At 47.0% G+C, this 23,736-nt stretch overlaps 1 protein-coding gene across 9 annotated transcripts in view; it reads left to right on the top strand.

Annotated features, from left to right (window-relative positions):
• The window catches only part of LOC144164348 (Kv channel-interacting protein 4-like), a 560,797-nt gene extending 537,422 nt beyond the window's left edge, over window positions 1-23,375 (top strand). For all 9 annotated transcript variants that reach the window (XM_077694863.1, XM_077694862.1, XM_077694857.1 and 6 more), the window contains 4 exons: window positions 1,171-1,383; window positions 6,962-7,024; window positions 18,371-18,623; window positions 21,767-23,375. In XM_077694863.1, the coding sequence (XP_077550989.1) occupies window positions 1,171-1,383; window positions 6,962-7,024; window positions 18,371-18,421 (327 nt within the window). In that variant the 3' untranslated portion in view covers window positions 18,422-18,623; window positions 21,767-23,375. The remainder of the gene's footprint in view (window positions 1-1,170; window positions 1,384-6,961; window positions 7,025-18,370; window positions 18,624-21,766) is intronic.
• The last annotated feature ends 361 nt before the right edge of the window (window positions 23,376-23,736 follow it).

A 23,736-nucleotide genomic window follows, 5' to 3' on the forward strand; every position in this document is an offset into this window, starting at 1 on the left:
TCCAAAGTGGCTTGCCATAGCTGCTGTCCTAAATTTTGTGTGATCGTTTCTGTAACAGGTTGAATTAACCTACTCATGATTACACCGTTGAGTGTACCCACACGTTCCCCAGCCTCCTTGCTAGGGATCTTTGCCGTACCCTAGGTTTTTAATAAATCAAGAGGCTGCTTTAACCAACTTCCGTCCGAGTTTGCCATTCTAGAGAAAGGTATTTATGTTGTAAAAGTGGATTCTATTTTCAACTAACCGGTGCAACGAAACTGTAGGTCAAGCTGAAATGATAAAAAATCTTGTCCTAAATAAAACATGCATTTATTTCTTCTTGAACCCAACTGGCGGGGTCCAGAGAATCATAAAATTGCCCGCGAAGCGACCAAACTGCCCTCGGGGTCAGCCGGGTGAGGAGTGTCAGCGAAAAGGCGATTCGGCCCATTGTGTGATAGGGCAAAAACAGAATAGAAGCAGCGGCAGTACAGACACGCAAAGAATAGACGCATTACCGTCGGTGGCGCCATGGGCCTGCCTACCGTTCTTTGCTGGACTATATCCGGGAGACTAACCTAGTTGTCTGGGCATAGATCGTACTAACTTCACATGGACTAAGCCTTGAAGCTATTGAAAAAACGCAAACTCAACGACTAAAAGTATCCTGAATTTAAGCTACGCTGGCTGCAACGACTAAACCGTATAGCATCACAGAATCAAAATAACGGCTGGTTCAGCATTACATTCGTTGCTCTGACGAAGGCATGGGCAGAAATAGCGCTTAGGATTGAAGCATTCCCACAACCATTAACGTTTGCGCAGTGTTTGTTATTTTGTCATAAAGCAGCAAGCTGTGACCATGAATAGCTCTGTTTTTAGTATCCAAATATTCCCTTGTCTTGAACAGTGAAGATGTGAACATGGTTAATATATGTCAAGCCGTATCCGCTATTAGAATTTTCTGTATAAACATCGGCTGTTGGGTGATTGTACACAAAGAAAACATGCGTCTGTCTTACGTTCTTAAAAATAGTTGGTAATAACCGCTTGTTTCGGAGCTCTGTGCTCTATTATAAACAAATCGCCGCGTTGAAGAGACACATCGATCTTGGATGTTGCCTTCTCTGTGGCTTTTTATGCCATGACGACTAACCACGTGTTTCCTTCTGACATTTCCTTCTGAAGGATTTCGTGATGGGCCTGTCCGTGCTGTCCCGTGGATCGCCGCAAGAGAAACTGCAGTGGGCCTTCAACCTGTACGACATCAACAAGGACGGCGCAGTGACGAGAGACGAGATATTCGAGATAATTTCGTCCGTCTACAGCCTGCTCGGACATTACACTGCGCCGCATGCCGATGACCAGTCGGCGAGGGAGCACGCATCTAGGGTCTTCCAGGTGCGACACTAATATAGTATTGCAAAAAAGACTGCCAGTAACAACTATGTCGAGGTTAGGGACCCACGCCCAGAACTCACACAACACAGAACCCAAAAATAAAATTACGAGGCTATGAATTGGGCAAGACCGCACGCATTTAACCCCCCTGGTCTCCTAACGTGCACTGCGGCGTCGTATAGAAGGCGATTTAGATATTAAATCACCGTCATTTCGGTCATATAAAAACTTGACAGTGATCTCACCCTTTTATTTGTTTCTGCTCCTAATTTGGGGCAAGCGAATGCGTTTTTTGTCACAGATGTTTATGTCATCCTTCGAGCGCGTATTCTCTCAGATCGTTTTTCTAATGCCCTTCCTTCGTAACCACGGTGCCTCTCGCCTGGTCTGCGTTTTCTTGTAACCTCCGCGTAATGTCCGATGACTCCGATCCAACTTATGGTCATTTTTGAATATGGACGAAACGCTTAGCACCCGTGTTTATCCCAATCCATGACCCCCGGCTCTACTCCTATGCCGTATATTTTCTCCGCCTCTTTGATGTGGTACGAGTATTCGGTTAATGAACGTGGTAAGACTGTACTTCTCTTACACATCAGTTAGTAGGGAAATATGCTCTGAGTGTACGACCTTCGTAAAAACTGAAGTAACACCGAAAGTTGGGCGAGTTGGTAAATAATCTTGAAAAAAACACACACAGCGCGCAAAAAAACAGGACGAAGAACGGCGGGATGTAGAACACAATCGCTGTTTTTTTGCGCGCTGTGTGTGTTTCTTCGTAAAAATACTGCCTCCACCGCAAGAAATCACCCCAGTGACTTCGTGTGTGAAGTAGTACACAGTACTTATTATGCTACAAATTTACGGCTACTGGGAAGAAGACTACCGGTGGATTGCTAGGCTGTATTCCCTTCTCCATGCTTCATTGAGACAGACTCTAATGATGTGAGGGAAAGCATGAGTGAATGAGTGAGCTATTGAGAGCAGTCATATGCCACATCTGTTTCCCGATCGATCTCTCACTGATTAAAACTAATATTAAGAGCACTTGTAGAAAGTTGTTGACTCGCTCTCTACGGCATACCAAGTAATGAGATGAGAGCAGCTTTATAACGAACTCTTTATTCACATCGATTGGTGTTACACTGACACGTCTCGGGAAAAATGTCACCACAACGTCCAACCGTAGAGAGAGAAAGACCCTCGCTCAGGCCCCTCCTTTTATTTCTTACGCGCGGAGTCCCCACAAACTCGCATACCCCCGCGCTATTTCTGTGGGAAGTGGTCCCCCTGTGTGTGCGATCAGGTGACTGGCCGACACGTCAGCGCACAAGAAGGGTGGCGGTGAGTCGCCGATCGACGCAAAGTAACGCCAAAGTGATCCCAAAAATTAAAAGTAGTGTGAGACACCCTGACCACGACTCTGCGCTCTTCAACACGTTACGGACATTTCCTCGTAATCGGTACATTATCATCACTGCTAGCTCTCATGGCCCCGCCATCATCATCGCCTGTACATAATCATCATCAGCACTTAATTGTGCTTTTCGTCCGAGTGTCCGAATAAACCGGTCACGCTTTCCATCGTCTCTCAAGTGGTGGAGGGTGCGTTTCGATCTCGCAGTCTACCTCTGCAGCGCCACTCCTGGAGCTCCGTTCGGGCCGCCGTCTGGCTCAGGAGACCATGCCCATGACGCTCGATCCAGCCAGCGCCACGGCTACGCCTCCCCCGCAATGTTTTATCAGCCGCCAGCGAGATCCGCCCGACTTCGCTGGCCTTCGTGGGGATGATGTAGAAGAGTGGTTGGAGAACTTCGAAAGGGTCAGCGCATATAACGGGTGGGGCGACAAGCTAAAATGGCTGACTGTCGGCTTTTCCCTCACCGAGATCGCGAAGACGTGGTACCGCAATAACGCGGGACGCCTACCCGATTGGACGACCTTTACAACCGAGATCCGCAAGATTTTTGGGACATCCGCAGCTCGCTCTGAGGACGCAAAAAAGAAACTGGAAGCGCGCGTGCAACACCCGTGCGAAAGCTACACGTCTTATATCGAAGATGTTCTCGCACTGTGCCGGAAGGTCAATAAGGATATGTCAGAGTCGGACCGCGTACGCCAGATACTGAAAGGTATTAACCAGTTCGCTTTCACTGCGCTCGCCCTTGAGAACCCAAGAACCGTCTCCGATGTCACCACTACTTGCCAACGTCTTGACGATCTGCAGTCAATCCGCATTCAGCAGGATACATCGGCCACGCGCTTAGGCGACGAGTACCTTCGCGTGCTTATAAGGCAGCTGATTCGGGAGGAGCTTGAACGCATTACCAAAATTTACAATTCAATTTGCTGACGATCCTTTAAAATATTTTGGTAATATTAGAACTGTTCCGGAATCCTGAGAGCGGTTTGGCTTCGGAATATGAAGACTCTTGAGCCCGGACTGTGACACCCCTCATAGCCTCCGACGTTTTTGTATACCCAGGTTCCCACTACATGTGTGGGCCAGCTTGCACCTAATTGATGGCGGTTCACGAAGCCGCGCCAGGTACTACAGCTCAGGCTGTAGCCGTGGCGGGCGGTTTTCATTTCACATTTTAGATGCGACGCTGAGAGCATCTCTTGTCGGCGGCCCTGTCCTTCCTGCGCGCGTCCGTCGTCGTCGGCGTCCGCACTCTCCTCCGCTCACCCCTCTCCTCTTCGATAGCGAACACTCTCTCGCGAAGGGCATTGGATCGGATTCGATTGGCTTGGCTCGGTTTGGGTTGGCTTTGCTTGGTTTGGCTTGACTTGGCTTGGATTGGATTGGATTTGAATTGGATTGAAGTGGATTGTGTTGGATTGTGTTGCGTCATAGCCGCGTCAGACGCACTGGCGCCGGTGCGTGCCCAGGTGATAGCGAACACTCTCTCTCAACATCTGCGGGTGTGCGGCCCAGCGCGCTCTCACTCTCAGCACCGGGGTTAATTTCTGCCAGCACCGGGGTTAATTTCTGACTGCTGCTATGAGAAAAAAAGTTATTGGTGTCAAATTGGAATTTCTGTTCCCAATGGAGGAGCTCAGTGCATTACCACGCCCATAACTCTGCACCTTACCAGAGCGAATACAAGAGTTACCTGGTGCATATAAATTGATGCTTAGTTTCATACACGCAATATAAGATAAGAAAATGTATTGAACGATTGATTAACGATTGTTATTAGTTACGAGTGATATTGACGTGAAGTGAATTAGCGAAAAGTAGCGCAAGATTAAGGGGATTAGGATAGAATAACGGAATTAAAGGTTGGAATAGAATACATAATGGATACACTGGCGGCTGTGTCGATGGGTGGTTTTACATATGAACGGTAGCCTTCGGAATTTCAGAATAACACGCGACGTTTTCGACTTCAAACTCCTTAAGCAGACTTAGGTGTCCCGCGAAATTTTTATTTCTTTTCCAAAAAATCTTCGCAATCAAATTTCGTTGGAACAACACCGATGTTATTAACGTTCAAACTGAACCATTCTTTTGAATGGAATCTAAGGGCCTGGTGTGGTGTCGAAAAGCAATTATTTACCTATTAGCTTTGCCATCAGGGATAAGATCGGGTGGAATAAATGGGAGTTGGTTGAGGTATCATTGAGGAATTTATATTTTACGATACGCAAAACACAGATAAAAGAACGGAAGAACTGAAGAATTGAACATACAAAATAAACTGCGAACGTAGGCCTATCATAGACCGGATTTGTACTGTGGTTGGGAGGATTCGAACAAAATAAGGGGCAATTATTAGCAGGGGCAGATTTTGAGGTAGGTCAACACTATTCTGTCACGAAATATTATAGGCTGAGTCAAATCAACCATGCTAGTAATGCTTTTCGATCTAAGCTAAGATTAGGGAGAAGTAAACTAGTTTTCCTTTTATTAAAGGTAGCTGCGTCGTTATAGTGACTTACAAGAGATAGAACGGAGCGGTCTTGATGTATTTAAGGGACATAAGTAATGGCTTCTGGTTGCGGTTCGGGATTGAAAGCGCCTTGTTAAGGTTGCGGAGTGTGATAGTTTTATAATGGTGCCATTTCAGAATCAAGTAGAGAAAGATAGAGAGTAAGCACATTCATTAGTATGTGGGGATAGTATTTAAGATGGCCTCCTCATTCCAGGCGTCCAAAGGCGCGGGCCCCTTCTGTCCTCTCGACAAAGTTGCATTGTATGTAGAGGAAAGAAAGAGCCAAGGTTCTCTACCAGAGCTCATAGGCGGGAAACTAACTCGACGTGTCAAGTTGGCACGTCGAGCAGTTGAAAAGTGTTTCGAATTTCCTACACAGGGGGACGCTGGACTGCGGGATACGTAGTGGTATCTTTTTGGGTAAGGGTAAACATGAGTTTGTAGAGCTAAGAATATTATTTGGTGGTCCTTGGGTAGTTGTTTGTTCCGTGGGGCATATGTTCGTCTCGGCATCCTACCGTGCGATAAGTCTCTTTATGTGAGACCAAAGGGACCAAATACACATCTTCGTATTCACAGGATCTGCTGTTTAGCTTTCGAGCTGTGAAAAGGGAAATCTCGTGCCCTGAAACTCCAAGATGAACTGGTGTCGAGGCTACCTTGTCTTGTATCGGAAGCGTTAACTGTTGTACTCTTTTGAGTGCGGTAATGTTTATTTGGCAGCAGGAGAAATTGGAAGAATCATTGACGAAATGGTGTCGCAAGTGTTGGAAAAAGCGGCTTGTTTTGTTAAAACAATTTCTTAATACGCTGCGCTCTAAGCAAGGTAGGAGGATATATTAACACATATATTATGGTACGAAGTTACGGGTTACAGCGTGTACTCTTCCAAGGTGTAAGTGGCGGGTTATTGCTTCGGGACGTAGGAGAAAATTCCCACATGTGAACATATATGGCGATTGACTGTCGTCGTTCGTATTGAGAATAGCGTTCTATTCGGTTCAAATATTGCTTACATAGATAAAACTGACTATTGCACGGTAACTACACATAGACTGAAACGGACAAATTACACTCCTAATTTAAATATAACAACAAAGTTCCAGCAAGAGCTACTTCAGAGCATCAAAACATATAAGTAACTTTATTTTATGTTTGTCTGCTATTTCCCTGGCTGTCCTACCCACTTTTTGACTGAAGCTGGCATTGCCCTCTGTTTCGCGAAACAAGGTATCACTTCCTGCGGAGTTAAGAGCTAAAAAAACAAAACAAAAAGAACAGGTGTCATGCTGTTTCTTCCTTTTTTGTCGCCGTTAGTCGTTCGTCATGTAGTAACTGGCAGTAATTCCAACGGCACAGTTACGAGATACTGTTTCACTCAAGGAGTAGCTATTGCGCTGTTATACAGCCCGAATTACAGTCTTTGGTCAGTATTGTACGTGCACAGTATCTAAACACCCGTTAACCCTGTTTCTACCCACTTTGACATCCTCATATACCCGTGCGAACAATATTGCGAAACACACTCTAAGTCCTAACTTCCAATACACTTATGCCTCATTTTGAGAAGATGTAGTGAGGTTGTCACACCTATTTCCTATTGGTAGTGTCACTTTACTTACTCTTTTTTCTCGTTTCAGAAACTGGATCAGAACAATGACGGCATTGTGACTTACGACGAATTCATCGAATCCTGTTTACTGGTAAGAAATGTTATCCACTTTTCCGCAAATGTTTATTTTTTTGCCGCAGGCAACGCCGTCGTGGTAGCTTAGGTTTCTGTTACCGCGAACTAATTCATTATAAGAGAAACGTAAAGCTCTCTTTCTTTAGTTCTTGTCAGTAACCGGTTTTGTTTGGGGACTGCGTGTGAAACATCATCAGAATTTGGAGATTTGTTTCTGGTCTTTTTGCCTCCACTGTCCTTCAGCCCCAAAATATACACACAATAAGAATTTTCAGATTTCTGCTTTTGCTGTTGGATAATATCGCGCTGAGAAGCAGAAAAATGCTGAAATGACTTGGCACGCGTTCGTGATTTCAGCACGCACAATAGGCCCAGATTGACTGGAGTATACGTTGGCGTAACAGGTGCTTTGTGGGTGAGGAAATTGAACCGATTCGATAAAAAAGAAACGAGGCCAGTTGGTGTCAGACACACTTCTAATTACCGCGTGTAATGTTTACTACCCAAAAAACAATCTGGAATTGAAAGTGAAAAGTATTGGCGAGAAAAATTCACAAGAAAATGCACAAACGCCAATCAAGCATTATTATGTCGCACGCAAAGGAGTCGGCGCTTACAAGTAGTGGTCGATGTCGTCGGTGAACTGTAGCAGTGCGCTGTAGCAGCGGACAACTGGTCCGCTGGCCGTTGGTGGCATCGGCGGATGAAGTGCCGTAGCGGCCTGTGCACCTGCTTGTCGAAGAAGGACGGTGCCTTGCGGACACCGCGAAGTTGTCACCAATTTTTAGGCCTGGAGAAAGGTATGGCCCCCAGCTGCGGACCCCTGGGCTTTACTGTCCAGCCGATAGCTCGCCCAGCCCAGTTCTCCTTCTTGTCTTCGCACTCTGGCCACCTTTCTTCAGAGCTCGGTTGGTGGAGTTCAAGCAGCCTTGAAGGCAATGAAGAAGATGAAGTTGGCTTTTACGTATTCTGAGTGCTTACGTCCAGCTGAGAACTCACCAATAACCCTGCAACTCCTGCCTCCGGCTTCCACGTCTTTTCTTCCTCTTGCTGGCCTATTCCTTTTTCTTTTTTTGACACGGTCTCTTCACCGACAGGAGGAGAAGGAGCAGGGAAACCGTTTACTTATATTTTTTAAAGGTTGTGCGGCACTCCACCGGGGACTCGTACCACGTGCGACAGCTCGCGAAGAGGTCAGCAGGGGTGGTACCCTTTGGTCCTCCAACGGCACCTGCTGCTTTGCGTGCCCGCTGAATCAGACCGATCTGCTGTTCACAGCAGGCGCTGCCCAGCAGTATCTCCCATTGCTCCGCAATAGGGTTTCTGATTTTGGGGTCAGCCGTAGTGCTTTGGCAGTCCCATGTGTTGTGGTAGAGGGTGGTTTTTTTCTTGATGGCACAATGGGCATGCGTCTCCATAGCCAGTTGGATGAATTTTACTCAGCACGTTTAGATTTGGGAAAGTGCCTGTCTGCAGATGTCTCCAGTCGGTGGCTTCTTGCCTCGTCAAGGATTCATGTGGCGGAGGATAGCTTTTTCTGATACCCCGTAGTATGCCAATGTGGCCGACTTTTCGAGGTGACTGGCGTGGGCTCTTCGAGGTCAGAATCATCGGGTGCTCCGTTGGTAATATATCCTCGGCTACCCTATCCACCTCTGTGTTTTCCTCTTTTCCCGAGCACACCGGGGCCCACAGGATCCTGTGTTGAACCTTATGGGGATTTTCAGGGTGTTGGGGCACACCAGCTTGAGCCTGGAGGACTACACGGAGTGCGCAGTCGCTTATTCGTCCCTTCAAAAGGAACCGAGAGCACTCTTGCGAGTCGGAAATTTTGTAAATGACCGGCGCACCCGGAAGCCTTCCGCCGATGCAGAGCGACAGCTGGCTGCTAGGCGTCTGTCACGGTACAGTGACATAGCGAGCCACAGGTGACCATATGGAGGCCTGAGTCTATGTCTACAGCCAGCCTTCATACTTTCCTTGGCTATTGTGTAGCTGCGTCCACAGAGCGCCCTACCCGTCGATGTCTCCATCAGCCTCTCAGTCTGCGGGTTGAGTAGGGCTTCTTTATGTTATTAGAATGTGTTGTGAACCCCTTAGGACAGTAGCTTTTCTGTTGACGTGCCTATCGTTAGCCGTAACGCCGTCTTGTACGCTTTTCTTATAATTATTTCGGCCTGTTGCTCTCGGAAAGGTTCATGTTCTGCTAGGGCAATCTGTATGCAACCCTGCTCACTATCAAGCTGCGCACCAGCTTCAAAGTATATTCTCTCATTGCGGCGCGTAGGCTTGCAATTCGCCTTATCATTCTGGAGACTTGCAACGTCGTGGTTTTGAGCAAGGCTGGAGTCTGGCTACTCCGTTGGTTCGATTGTATCCACATCCCTAGTATTAGAAGCGTTGTTTTATACTGAATCTCTTTTCCCTCGAGGTACACCTTGAGGCAGGGGCTGCCCGAACCAACTGAAATCTGTCTTCACCGACAGCGACCCATGCGCTTCTTTTTCTCAGCTCTTTCCGCCTCGGAAAGCGCCCCCTCACAGTGAGGTTCTCTTTAGTACATAACTAAGACTATCAAAGGGAAGTACTCTTTCGAAGGACTGTAAGATCCTGCAATGTAGGTGCAGGTAATCAGCATAGCACAAGCACACACACGCACGCACGCACGTTGCGGCGATGCCAGCCTTGGTTTGAATGAAGCGCCTGCATCACAGCGGGAGACAGCAGTATGAAGGGGATTTAGGTAAGAACCACATACGAGTGGATAGCCATGACTAGCCTTCATGGAGAGAGCTATTATGGTAGTGCCTCAGCAGGGCAACAGATTTATAGGGCTGTTTTGTGATTTGTAGAGCGAAATTGTTTCTGATCACAAAGACGATCGCTGCATTTCTCACAGTGCCTGAGGGAGCTGAACAATAATGAGGGATCACCTCATCAGCAACGAGGTACACTCGAGCTACCATTCAACGTTCCCCCAAGTGCGCGAAAACGGCGATGACGAGACTAGTAGCGTGCCGTCAAACGGACAAATTCAAGTTCCCAAACAGGCTTTAATTTTATCTTCTGACAAAATGTTTAGGCCTTTGCATCTTTATTGTCAATGTAGGATCACAGGATTATGTATTGGCCCAAAATTGTGATCCTAGCTACGTTAATTAGCGGTGTCATGATTCGCACGTAAATACGTTCACGTGCAGAAGGGGCAGTAGAATGATGTTTCAGTCCCCCTTCTAGGACTGGGCGGTTTCATCACGATCTCAGGGATGTAAAGGTGGCACATGGACCCGTGGAATGTCCGATGTAGGGGCAAACATGAAAATCCGGATGTAGACATACCACCCTTAATACTTACCTAGAAATGTTTCCGACATATGTTCTATGGTGGAGGCGAGAACGGCGCACGCTCAATATCCCTAGGTAGCGATAGTAGGCTAAGTAAAGCCCTCCACAACGGTGCGCCTCATAACGTAGATGTAGCTACGGCGCGTTAGATGCTCCTAAATTGAAATTTATCGGTCTGGAACGAAGGAAGGAAGGAAGGAAACTTTATTAAGAAAGGATGGCCCGAAGCCGCTTGAACGATACTACCGAGTCTCCAATGGTAGACATTTATGAAAATCTAGCCTTGTTTTTTGCAGAACCCCGACCCAGTTCCTCGTCTCCCTCTACTTCTCGTTTGTGCGCTCGTCTTCCTGTATGGTAAAATCCTCCTTACTTGGTACTGCTAGGACCGCTAGGTTTCTTCTGAGGATCACTGCGATGCACTAAACGTGTCGCCAGAAGCAATTCCTGGCTCAGGCAACATCGTAGGGAACCCCCTTGGTTATTCGGCGGCACGAAGAAACAAACATCCGACGCGGACGAAGAAAGTCATTTGGGGACGTCAGACTATGCTACTTGCGTTACTTGCATGTCACACGAGGCACACCCTGCATCGAGCACCGCAAGGTTGACTTTGGAGAAGCACCCATGGTGCAACGGGATGACCTCGAATTAACAGAGACTGCAATTAGCAACGACGGATCACATAGGGCTGTTCCACTGTCTGAGCTGAGCATTTTCCTGGTCTTCTTAAACGCTGTGCCTTCATGCAAACCCCATTTCCAGTGACTGTTTTTGTTGAGTTCGGATGAGCGCACTCACTCTTGCGATGTCCAGAAGCAAAAGAGCAATGCGATTGACTATTCCCAGCAGCCGTCGTTCTTCCAAGGTATCCGTCGTTGTTGAAAGAATTTGACTCGCCTCGACTTTGTGTGGGTCTGGTGACAGTTCGCCCTCGTTGGCGGCAATGTCCAGGTACGGGAGAGACGGGATTCCGAACTCGAATTTCTTCCGATTGAGCGTGACCCCGGTCGCGTCTGGTTGTTTCAGGGTGGCTATCTGTCTTTTGTCATGTTGAGGACGATAATTTCTGAAGATCAAAACATCATCAATTAGGATGACGACTAATGGAAAAAGCTCCATGATTTGAGACATCAGACGCATCGAAAATTCTAGAGCGGAAGCGAGACCGAAAAAAGGCGACGATAGCAATACCGAACGAATGATGTGATAGAGGTCGTCCCCTCTTCACTTTCAGAGCACTACTTCCCCTAATGAAAAGCGGACGTGTCGTGTAATTCAGATAAGACATGTGCGTCCTTCAGCTGACCTAGCACAGAGTCCACAGTTCGAAAAACGAGCGTTGCCGTTGGACACTCTGGTTTGCCTTGGCGAGTGCTACACAAATCCTGTAGCCACCTGTCTACTTTGATACTACAAGGACACCAGTGCCCCATGGCGTTGATGTGTGCGCCTTGTGGATGACGTCTTGGTTCTCCATCGCGTCGATCTGAATTTTGACCACTTCCAGTAGTGGGATTTAAATTTTTATTGCGCTGCTCAGAGCGAATCACTCTGCATCCGATGGAAGGCGGATCTTGTAAGGTTCTGGAAGTGCACCCAACCCTTGAATTATTTGAGATCGAGGAGGAAGCAACCTACAAAACGTGGCTTCGACGAACCTCGCGACGGCCAGGTCTTCTATGTGGAAACACAAGTAGCGGGGTATTATGACAGTGCAGGACAGTAAGTCATCGAGTGATCGACTTGTCTTTTTTATTTAGTATCGCGGAAAACGTCCCAAGCGCTGGGAGGTGCTGATTGCTTGGAGCACTGAGCTCCGGTTCTGCTCGATCAAGAACCGTGGGAACAGTAGAAAAACTTGAAGGGAGAACTGTCAGTTCACCGCCAGAGTACAATGTGAATTTAGCACATATGCATTCATGCGCATTTTGGTATACCTTGTGCAGCGCGTGGAGTCCTACGGTGCTTGTCTTGGCTTTTCCTTTCGTTGCTCGGCAGTCATCAACAAATTGACCCTGCTTTTTGCAGTAGTATAACGTGGTCCTCCATTCTCGGCAGATCTCCTGAGGTTGAGGCTGACGACCACTGTATTCGCCGCTCTTTAAAAACCGTGTTCTTCTTGCTGCGTGATGGCGGACCAGCGTGTTGAGCAGCGATGCTTACCCTTCTAATGTTTAATTCCAGTGGCCGATCCGGAGTGATCGCCGAACTTTTCCGCGAAGCATGCTGCTCCATCAAGGAGTAGGTGCTCCGAAACTGCCTTTTAAACGCACCCGCTTCCGCAGGGGCAAATGCCGAAGCATTTTCCATTTTCCCGGCAGTCTTCGCGTCGGACCAGAGAACACTGCGGTCGGGCCTTCCCAAAACCGCCTGCTTTTCTGCGAGCGTTTTCTCCTTGCTCGGTCTAAACTAAAACCCCTTTATCGTCAAAAAGTCGATGAAGATACTTTGGTCTCGACGGCGTCCGACGCCGCCCGCGACAAAAGTTTAAATCGGCCTTTTTCAAGGCCCATTAGAAACAAATCAGCCGTGGCTTAGCTCAGCTATGCCAGGATATATATAGAATAAGGTAAGGTTCAGATGATTCTTCTTACCTTTCCTGGTTGTCTAGGATTAGCTTGATTATCATGCTTACTGCTGCTTCAATGACCCACACACGGTATACGCATGATGTGACGTATGCATATTTATCAAGCGGCTCCAGCGCAGTGTCACCAATCGCCCCAGAGCTAAGCTGATTCCACAGGCGCACTCCGGTGTTGCTGTGACGCACGAGCCATTGGCTCCACACCCGGCCACCCCTCGCATGATCATCAGGTGGACCGAGCCGCCACGTGCGGAACGGAGGTCGGCGAAGACGCTGGACGCGGGGGGTGTGGTCCCACAGGCGCAAGCTGGTGTTGCTGTGAGCCGCGAGCAATCGGTTCCACACCCGGCCACCCGTCGAATGAGTATCAAGTGGACCAGGCCACCACGTGCCGCACTTCCGCAGCACGGTGTTGCTGTGACGCACAAACCAACGGTTCCACACCCCGGCCACCTCGCGCATGATCATCAAGTCGACCTGGCCGCCACGTGCCGCGCTTGCGAAGCACGGCTCTCCAGGAGCCACGCGAAACTGCTCAACCTCGGCCAGTGTAGCTCACGCTACCAATCAGCCGAAGGCACGGTTTCCACCAGTCGTCGTTGGAGCGCGGCTTCTTGCTGTTAAATACCAGTTTTGGATGTTTCAGTCGTGCTCGCTTTCCTGATGTAGCAATCACGAGCGCAGCACAACGTTCAGCATCTGTTTTCTCTTTCTGGGCGCTGTGCGCATTAGTCGACGCAGATGCTATGGCAATTGAAAAGTAGAGTAGACCAGAAGGAGGCAGCAACGACGTTACGAGAGAAAGAAAGCGCCGAGCGAGTTTCGGCGCACTCCACCGATTTCTGGCAGAAGTTTCTTTCTCCACGGAGCGACTTTGCCTCCGACGGCGCTCTCCATCTGCCGTAAAATGGCCGCAAACCGGGTTCCAAAGGTGGCGATTTTACGTGCGCAATCGCTGGAATACTATCCAGGGAACGTCATTCCGCAAAAAATGGCTTTAAAGCGTTGAGTGTTAACCGAGTTATCATTACTTAAAACACGCCAGCAATGCGGCTCTGAGATCTGGCTCTCTTACCGTCTGGCTCTCCAAAGAAATTTGGAAGCTGTGACGTCCCCTACGAGGCAGAAGACCACCGAGAGAAACAGGGCAAGGTTCAACATGTGCACAGATATTGGCTCTGCTCGGCGGCACGTCACGCTTTTTTTTAAAGTGCAGAGCTCTTTAGGCGCTGGCCTTGTCATCCTAGCGCTCGCTGGAACGAAGCATATCACCACAGCGTTACGGTGTATCCTGTTACGGGTCCCTTCGCAGCGGCAAAACCCAGAGGCTTCCAAAGCCAAGCGGCTATGCCAGGATGTACGTAGCGTGTGCTAAGGTTCAGCTGATTATTCTTAGCTTTCCTGGTTGTCTAGTATTAGCTTGATTATCATGCTTACTGCTGCTTATCATCCAATCCAAATTCAATCCCATTCCAATCCAATCCTCGCGCTTTCGCAGCACGGCTATCCAGGAGCTACGCGAATCTGGTCAACCTCGGGCAGTGTAGCCAATCCAATCAAACCCAATCCAAGTAACGCTGTTCGCGGCATAGCCCAGAGGCTTCGAAAGCCAAGCGGTTCTATAGGTTGTTTTGAGGGAAAATATACGTAATTAACCGGCAGCGCCCGCGTTCCTTTAGTTACGGACGCCCGTTGGGTTGGTTTTACGATACCCCCGCACGTGCCGGTTGGGTTGGTTTTTACGATATCCCCGTACGTGCCGGCAGTGCAACGCCGGCACGTGCGGGGACAAAAGCACAAAGAGAACAGAACTCCTGTTGGCGCAGTTTCAGGCAGGGGGCGCGAGCACTGGGAAGGCGGGAAATTTGAATTGCATGGGGAGGTAGGAGTAAGCAGATAACGGCGGTACAGCCCATTATGGCGAATCACTCCTCTGTACTTCCGGCAGCTTTCACATTGAGTGGAACGACTTTAATTTTTTTAGCAGATTTCGCGCAGGCTCCTGCTACAACTGCTCAGCGGGGCCTGCCTGCCCGTTTGAACTGCCCGGTGACCGTCCTCCTCGCGTCGGCCGCGGTCATCTCGACACGTCAGTTTTAGAATAGGGGAAACGACCATTTGAAGGCCAGGTAGGGGGGTCCCAAACACAACATGCTGGCTCACAGCAGTAATTGAAGATTTACACCGAAAAGGCGTAGCATCGCCGACGTAATACGGTCACCGCTTTACAAAGCCGCGCCGACGACGATCACCGGCGTAATCTTTCGTGGCACCATCATCCCTTCTCACTCATTTTTAAGTGATTTTCAGCAATAGTCCCGCTCTGGCGGGCGATGACAAGAGTTCTTGCTTCTGTGGTGTATGTCGCACAGTGCATACACCGCGGAGTGGCCTCCTTGTCGACCGTGCAGGTGGACGCTTGCCGTGGTCGAGCGTGTAGCGGCCTTTCCACCTGCCGTGACACTCCGTGGTTTTCAGCGTTATTCATACATTTTAATCAACGCGCCATATCTGCAAGCTCAGCTAAGCTCGCGTGTTGGATAGCGACGTCCCTACTCAGATACGCCGTGCCGCCGGGGCCGGAGCGCCGCTTGCCGGAACCGCACCCGCGTGTCCCCCGAAGCCGGGAACGCTGATTGGCTACAGCATTTAAAGAGGCCCACGAATAGCGGTACTGTTATGTGCCTAGTGCTAAGTCAGCGCATTCTGCGTACCTCAGAGCGAAGCAGTATGGCGGCGAGAAAGCAGTAGGTAAACAAGTAAAGAAAGAAGCGATCTTTTTTGCGTGTTTGTGCGTCCCCGGTTTACACAGATGTATTATAAACATGTAATGTAATTTACATGCAATATTTGGTATGCCTTGTCTCGAAAGGGTACTCTAGCGATTGCTCGATTGAAATGGCGACCTGCGTACGCCTATTTAGGGACCATTTAAAAAGAATTCGGTTGCTCCCGATCTGTCATTGTGACGTGTTAGCTGCAAACGGAGCAAAAACGTTGCTCCGACAGTGCTCCGGCTCCACCATTGGAATTCAACATTAGCTGTGTCGGCATCCAGTATTTCTGATGCGTTAAGTGACCGCGTTGCGTGTTCCTGCTGATCGTCTTCGTGCAAACAGCCTGATAGAGCGCGTCTTCTACTGCCAGCTTCGTGCTGCGGTATAGCTGGTCTGAAAGTTGTTCGTCTAGCAAACCAACAACAAATCTGTCTGGAACCAAGTCGCTCTTTACCTTTCAGTTGCTGTAGCTGAACTGCTTGACAACATGCTGAAGCTACGCGTAGAGAGCATTGACGACTCACCCCCGGGCTGCTCCGTTAGCCGGTGAATCGCCGACTCTCGTAGATCTCGCTCACGGGATGGACGATATGACAGGTCGAGGTGTGGTTGCGGCTCCACGACCGATAGTCCTAGCAAAGTAAGGAAGGTTGGGTCCAGCAGTTCCATTATGTACAGCTACGTTCGAACCTGGCGTGTGTCACCCGCATAGTATGGTCAGAGCGGAAGACACAATCTTCGAATTTGGCGATACGCGTAGGCCATTTTCCGGGATTTGTGAAGACGAATGAGCCCGGTGTTTGGAGTCCCGGGCGCCGGCACGGATAACTGGAACATTTGGGTCGCCAGGCATGGCTGAATACCTCAGAAACCAAGTCCGGCAAACAAGAGAGAGACGACCGACTCGTAAAGCAGCGGGAATAGAAGTGGTTTATTCGAGCAGGACTCGTAAGACGCGCTCCACACCTCGTGCTCTCCGGCTCTAACACACACGTGCCAGAGTGGGCAGGGGGCCCTGAACCTTCTGTAAAAGGTGCTTGTGTAACTACTCAAAGAGTTGATTCAGCAAAGATAGCCTTTGTCAACAAGGGGTTTTTATATGGGATTATTTGTCCTAAAACGAAGTCGATCTAACATATTGTGGTGGCAAAGTCAGTTCCTACGAGCTTTACGGAAGGAAACCATTTGAAAACACAAACCCAAGCCAGTCACTGCGAAAAGTTCTCAATGGTACGCAAAAAACGGTCCATTCAAGCTATATTAGAGATCTTGCTACGCTTAATGTTGCACCCTGATTTCGGAATTTACCCTGCACTTCTTTTTCTTGTAACGTTGACGATGTCCTGACAGCTACCTCACGTAATCAAATTGCTCCCTACACACAACATGAACGGACATCTACACCCATATTCTGCCATAATGCGATATGAAGTAGGAAAACCACAAAGCAATGTAAGCCGATGCTGAAAGATCAGGAAGCCTCGCTCAGAAATTCCAAGAAACACGGCCTCGGGAAGAGGTTCCTGTAAAACACTAAATACTTTTCCGTTCTTCTTTTGTTGCGGAACAGATGAACCCGCGTCATTTACCCTTTACCGGCGTTCAGCTACATTAGTTGATTTGTGCATAACCAAGTAATATTAACTTCTATCTTATCACTAAATACTTTTCCGTTCTTCTTTTGTTGCGGAACAGATGAACCCGCGTCATTTACCCTTTACCGGCGTTCAGCTACATTAGTTGATTTGTGCATAACCAAGTAATATTAACTTCTATCTTATCACTAAATACTTTTCCTTTCTTCTTTTGTTGCGGAACAGATGAACTCGCGTGATTTAACCTTTACCAGCGTTCAGCTACACGAGTTGATTTGTGCTCAACCAAGTAATATTAGCTTCTATTTTATCTGAACACACTACTCCTCTTTTTGACGCGGCGATTTTCATTCGCGTTTAGTAAAAATTTATGAACACAATGTTTTGGGGTTGGCGGAACAGCGCAGTATCGTGAAGGGTATATAAGGAAGAGGCAATAAAAATTATTCGTTTTATTTCCTGAAAGTTGCTGTGATTGTTGAAGCACCGCGCTAATGTTTGTTGGTTTTTGTAAAAACTGAAGTCCTGATAACGACTTTTCTTGACTTTGTCAAAGGCTTTGACGCTGAGGTGGTGTTCCGATTTACTTTTCAGAAAGTCTAAACCCCCTTACCCATTTAGCGTATGCTTAGTTTCTACCTTGCATGATTCTGTCCTATACTACAGTGCTTGGAGAAAAGTGGTACCGCGGGTGGAAAAAATCGGGAATGTGTTCCTTGCGTTCCCGCCGAACTTAGCGGTGAGATTCGGGGCTGCACAGATTGACTGGTCTGCGTCCCCAAAGCATCGAAGCTACTTTTTCGAATCAAGTACGCTGTTGATGACGGCAACAAAAGGCTGAATAGAAAAGCCCGTGATTTCGAAAATCTACGTGATTTATTTTACAGCACAATAGAATGTGAAATACTACAATACGATGCCTCACTTGCTATGAAGCTGCAGTCACGTGTTAAGTCTTGTGCGAAATACAGTTACTAACACCTCCCTTAAAAACGTAACGAAGAATTGCTAGGCTCTGTATGTTATAACAGAAGTACCCTCTTGAATATTCGCAGGATGAAGACATCGTCAAATCACTCAACGTTCTGGACACCATACTGGAATGAGCGGACTTCCCTTCGATGAGCACACTCAACTCAACCGGCACCTCATATTCTTCACGGCCGCCACCTCAATCCGACCGAGCACCAAGAGTTTTTTTGTGCCATGTCGTCCTATCCAAGCGACTGACTCCAACCCTTACTTCCTGCTATGATAGCTTGATGAAGGATCTACTGCAAACACCGACTGGGGCCAGCACAGCATTGAGTAAGTAGAGGGAAGGATAAGAAAGGCTTCGTTAATAACACAGCAAACATTTTTGTACTCGCTTTCTGTGTTTATTTAGAGCGCATTTGCAAGAAAGCATTCCTTGTAGGTTGTGTGGCTGTGTAATTTCTTTGCCTATTTTTTATTTGTCAGTGAACGACGGGGAAGTTGTACATATGCGCCACCCTACAGTATGAAGGCGTTAAGCGGCTGCTATTGAAAGGTAGTTGCTATAAAATTTACCACGACAATGCTGATAATTCATCCATCGGTGCTACGTTGAAAGAAGTCGCCGACGACAGCACGGCCCGCACATGTTTGGGACACCGTACTCGGCATCGAGTATGGGGCCCCAAACATGTGGTGGCCGTGTTTAGTGTAGTGAAGGTGGTTTTAGTGAAGGTGACCAATAAATGAAGTTATAACCGAGCGTCAACATGACGAAGGTCCACGGCCTGAAAATTTGTTCCACAAGATGAATGATATGCTCAGCATTCGTGATATTTTACTGTAATTTCCCGTGTGTTTGCTCTTGGTACTTTTTTTTAATAATTCAGTGATTGCCCAGTGGTGCTTAAGTAAGTTTGGCGGAAGGCAACAATAATTTGGTTGGCAATTCAAAAGCTCTTAAATCGAAGCTCACGCCGTTCGCGACATCTCAAGGCCCATTTATGGAAACAGAGTAGGAGGAAGTGCGGGCTCGCCGCATCGTGAACACACATCAGTAATGCGAGCAGCTGAAGTTTTGAACAAGACAGCATCATGCAAGCTGAGCTCCTCTGGTTGCGGCATCGATTTTATGGTGGCCATGGCTCGGAAACGACGCTGACAAAATTTACTTAGGGTAGGGGAACGTTGAAGAACTGCAAGACATGCCTGCGCGCAAGCCGATAAAAAAAGGACAAAAGGTATATAAAGCTTACATCCTGGTAGTCTATGCATAAAGACGTGGATTCAGTCGCCTTAATTTAGATTTCCTAACTGGAAATATAGTGCAAGAAAATGTTCTAAGGGTTTCACCAGCCAATAAAAGGTTTTCTCCAGCCATCTAAGGGTTTCTCCAGCCACAATCCCAGCCTATGGCGCAAACAGATTTTGTGCTGGGCGATGACAGTCTGTCTTTTTCAAGGTAGGGTTGTCCAAGCAACTGCCTATTAGATCCACACGTTCCTAGAGGAGCAACCACGTGAACATATGTGTATAAAACTTCACGATACATCCGTGTCACAGAGCGAAATAAAAAGCAATTACGGCGGCTGAGCACCCCAAATGATGTAGTGCCTGCGAAAGCGTTAGTGTCGAATTGCTCGGCGTGTCTGTTAATTAAAATCATATTTTTTTCCCTTCGCTCTTGTTTCTTCTGTCGTTTTCTATGAGTCGATAAATACGTGTATTCGCACGCCATGCTAAGGAAACAATTAGCGGGGATTTACTTTTCTGCATCATTGACTATTGACTATTGATTAGACCATGAGGCTAATGTACAGGCAATATCTTTTTTGCTGCCTGCTACAAAACAACTTCTTTTGCCTTCTTTGCTTACGTCATATTCTGTTGCATTTGTGGTGCTCTTTCTTGCGAATCATTCAAGGAAAACAGGAATACATTCGCACTGACTTTTCTGAGTTTTTCATTCATGTTGAACATACTTTGCTGCAACCAGGCGGAGTTCCTGAACAGCTGCACTGATGGTGTCACAGGGCGTTCTCCATTTCCAGAAAAAACCGCTCGTCGTGGCGTTATCTCGGCTAGTAAATCGATGTGTAGCGGTCTTCGTTTCGTTGTTTTCTAATTTGTAGAATTTAAGTGAAAACATTTGGTGGTAATGAAAGTGTTGCGAACCAGAGAAAGTTTTTTTTGTTTAAATGGTCTTCCAAAATTTCGAAGTTATTTTCTTAACCTACCAACTAACCTGTTTTTCTAGCTAATGTAACTAGTGGAACTCGAGACAAGCTAGCGAAAATGACGCTACGAACAAGCCGTCGTCTTCGTTCGTAGCTAAAGCCGCGAATTGTGGTTGGAAGAAGAATTTTTAGTACATCACACGGGTAACTTTCTGTTATTTGCGCATTTGGTACAGACTTTTTTGACGAGAGTATTTCAACCCTAAAATGCATCTTTCAGGCTTCAGAGATTTTTCTGTGTGCTAAGAACTTGTCCTACTGTTTATGGCTTGATTTTTCTTTTTACCTCATGTATGTCGCCCAGCTCAAATTTTACCTGTAGCTCGCTCGAGGTTGGGGCGGTGCTTTATCAAAGGGCTTCAGTAGTCACGAATTTATTCTGCTTTTTAGCTGTAATACAATCTTCATCACTTCCCACAAGGAGATGGAACTAGAGTTTCTGAAATATATTTACTACCTTAGGCTGGTATCAGCAGTCGCGAAGAACACTTTCTTTCCCAGGTCTTAATAACTTTATCACTATTTTATCGTCATGAGTTGAATGCGGTCCTCCCTCAACCGAAAAGCCGTTACGGTGGGTTGCGTTGTTATATATCCCTGTTCGTCCACCTTTATAAGGTTCGAGTTCTTTACATTCCATCAGTCTAAGTAACAGTGGCTAGCCAGAATTTCAAGGGCCGTTGTGAGCAAACTATGAAGTTGGACAGGACAATACAGGACACCGATAAATGAAGCGTTAACCAATTTGTTAAATGCTGTGACATCAAAAGAAGTTTTCATGTTTTTTTTTTCATTTTGTAGCGCGTCAGATCAGACAGCAGCTGTTTATCCCTGCCTTCTTTTAACCCTATGTTTTTACAAATGATTACAGCACGATGCTTTGCAGCTCTTCCCTTAAACGAAGGGGAGGGGGGGTTCCTTGGAGTAGACCCTGGAGAGTGGACTGTGTTTTTGATCTTTCGGCATGATTTAGTAGTTACATGCTGTAGTTTGGTGCTGTAGTAGTTGTAGGCACCTCTACTAAATACCCGTTGACATTCTGGCTCACGCCATTCAATTAGGATGCGCAAAGAACAGACTCCGTTGCAATCGTGCAGTGCTTCTGCATAGACACTAAAATCTCAGTGCAATCAAAACTTTGAACAACGGCAGAAATTTCAGCCTTAAATCTCTGTATCATTTTCTTGCAGGAAAAAAGCAATATAGTTTTTACATCCTCTTTCTTGTTCCTTTTTTCAGTGTCACCGCACGTGTAGATGTGGAGCCACGCCTCAAGGAGCAACTAGCATTGCACGTTGGCCTCACGTTTGTTCGGCGCATCGTGACAGCACCCCTTTCCTATTTCTTGCCTTTATCTCGTCGAAAGCATCGACCGTCGCTCTATCTAGCCCACTCTGTCCATTGCTCCCTAGTACTTTAAATTCAAGGCACTCCACACACGAGAGATGTGTAACCTTTTCTTTAAGCTCATGTTTCCACGTAACATTATTTTTAATCCTGATATGTAATCGAAGTCCGCGTGTTGCTTCCCAGTGACACCCTTCTTTTGAAGCATTTCGTTTTCTCATCTAGAACGACTGTGATCGTAGAGAAACGTTTCCTAGATTTAATAGAAGGAGTATAGATGTAACTACTTTTTATGACGCCAGTAGTACACGCACAAGACCAATACTGCATAACACATTTAGAAGGTTTAGTTTCTCGAAATTCCATTTGTTCCTCCATAACGCATGTCCCACTTTCAGTCAGCGTTTGAATGGTAGATTTGTAGTTTCTTTCACCCAACATGTTACCATAGAATGAGAGAACTCTGAGAACTGCACGAATTTGTTTGTGAGGGGTCTTGACGTGTGATGTTAACATCTCTGAGACATCGTTCACATCCTCTGTACATTATTGCAAGTTGTGTATTTGCCTTTCACACGAGCCCTATCAAGTGTAGTTTGAGTCATTTCTGGGTATTTGGGTAGCGCTATACCTTTACCATCCTTGACATTTCAGTGTAAACATCAAAAGGTTTATTTCAACGGACGACGTAAATTCCTTTCAAGCTATACTTGTAAGTAAAGGACCGCTAAAATTATAAAGTTCGCGTCGTACTTTTGTCTGCATAGTTGTGTTTGCCTTAACTTGGTTGCGCGAATAAACACAAAAATGTGAAAGCACAAAGCCAACCTCACCTACGAAAAATCTGCGATGAGCATCTGTCCCCTAAATGATACGGTAGTTACATTTTCACCTACTTGGCTGCTTGCTTGTTTGACACCTTTACTTACGCGCCATCTTGCGTGAATTGTGACGCTTACCAAAATATAAGCAGGCCAAGTCATTCAAATCCTAATCGCTGTTGGCTACTCAACTACACCTGAAAGTGCGCGATGTAAAAATTGCACACGACTGGCCTCGTTATTGTACAGACATGCCTGCCTGAAGTTTTTCTTCTTGACTGGTGCCCTACACGCAACAACTGCAGTGACAGAAACCAGAGTACTCGTACCCACCTCGGTTCGTTGACTGGTGCCTACCATATCGAAAGGTGCAGACATACGGAAAACGGGCAATATTGTTACTAGTGAATTTTCGCCGCATTAAAACACCGTTTGTTGTCCTTCGGTGTTACGATCAGTGCTAGAATAAATAGTTTTTCTGAAATAATTTGCTGTGCAATCCTTGCAACTGGCGTCACAATGAAACGTTTTCCTCGTCTGTGACAGTTCCGGGAGCTTGGATCTCATTTCTCAGTACTCGGAAATATTTACTTACGTTCACCGCATTGTTTGGTGTCCCCTGATACCAGTGAATTGTTATTTGACTGTAAATAAAAACTTACTATGTGAACTTTATTGTACACTGCTAATACTCAGTCGATGTCCAGTTTCACAATTCACCTGCAAAGGAGTCATTGTGCGTGTTGTACTATTGATGCACAATTATTTACCAAATGCATCACTACCCTCGCCTGGTATACAGACAATTCACACAGAGCGATCTAAATCCATTGACAGATACCAGCGGATTTGGGCGCATTGAAGTGCACTGTTCACATTTGAAGATTATCAGACGCTACCGTACGGGTCTGAAAGCGGTGTCAGTGAGGTATGCATGCCCGGTTGTCGCCAGAAGATGGCAACTTTATGGAGAAGAGATCGCACTTTGGTGAAAAAAATATATTTAGGTGCACGCTAGCCGGAAAGGGTCGTGGGGGCAAT

The sequence above is a fragment of the Haemaphysalis longicornis genome, unplaced genomic scaffold (genome assembly GCF_048455015.1).
Source record: "Haemaphysalis longicornis isolate Haplotype H1 unplaced genomic scaffold, Haemaphysalis longicornis Haplotype H1 scaffold_13, whole genome shotgun sequence".
Classification (NCBI taxonomy): Eukaryota; Metazoa; Arthropoda; class Arachnida; order Ixodida; family Ixodidae; genus Haemaphysalis; species Haemaphysalis longicornis.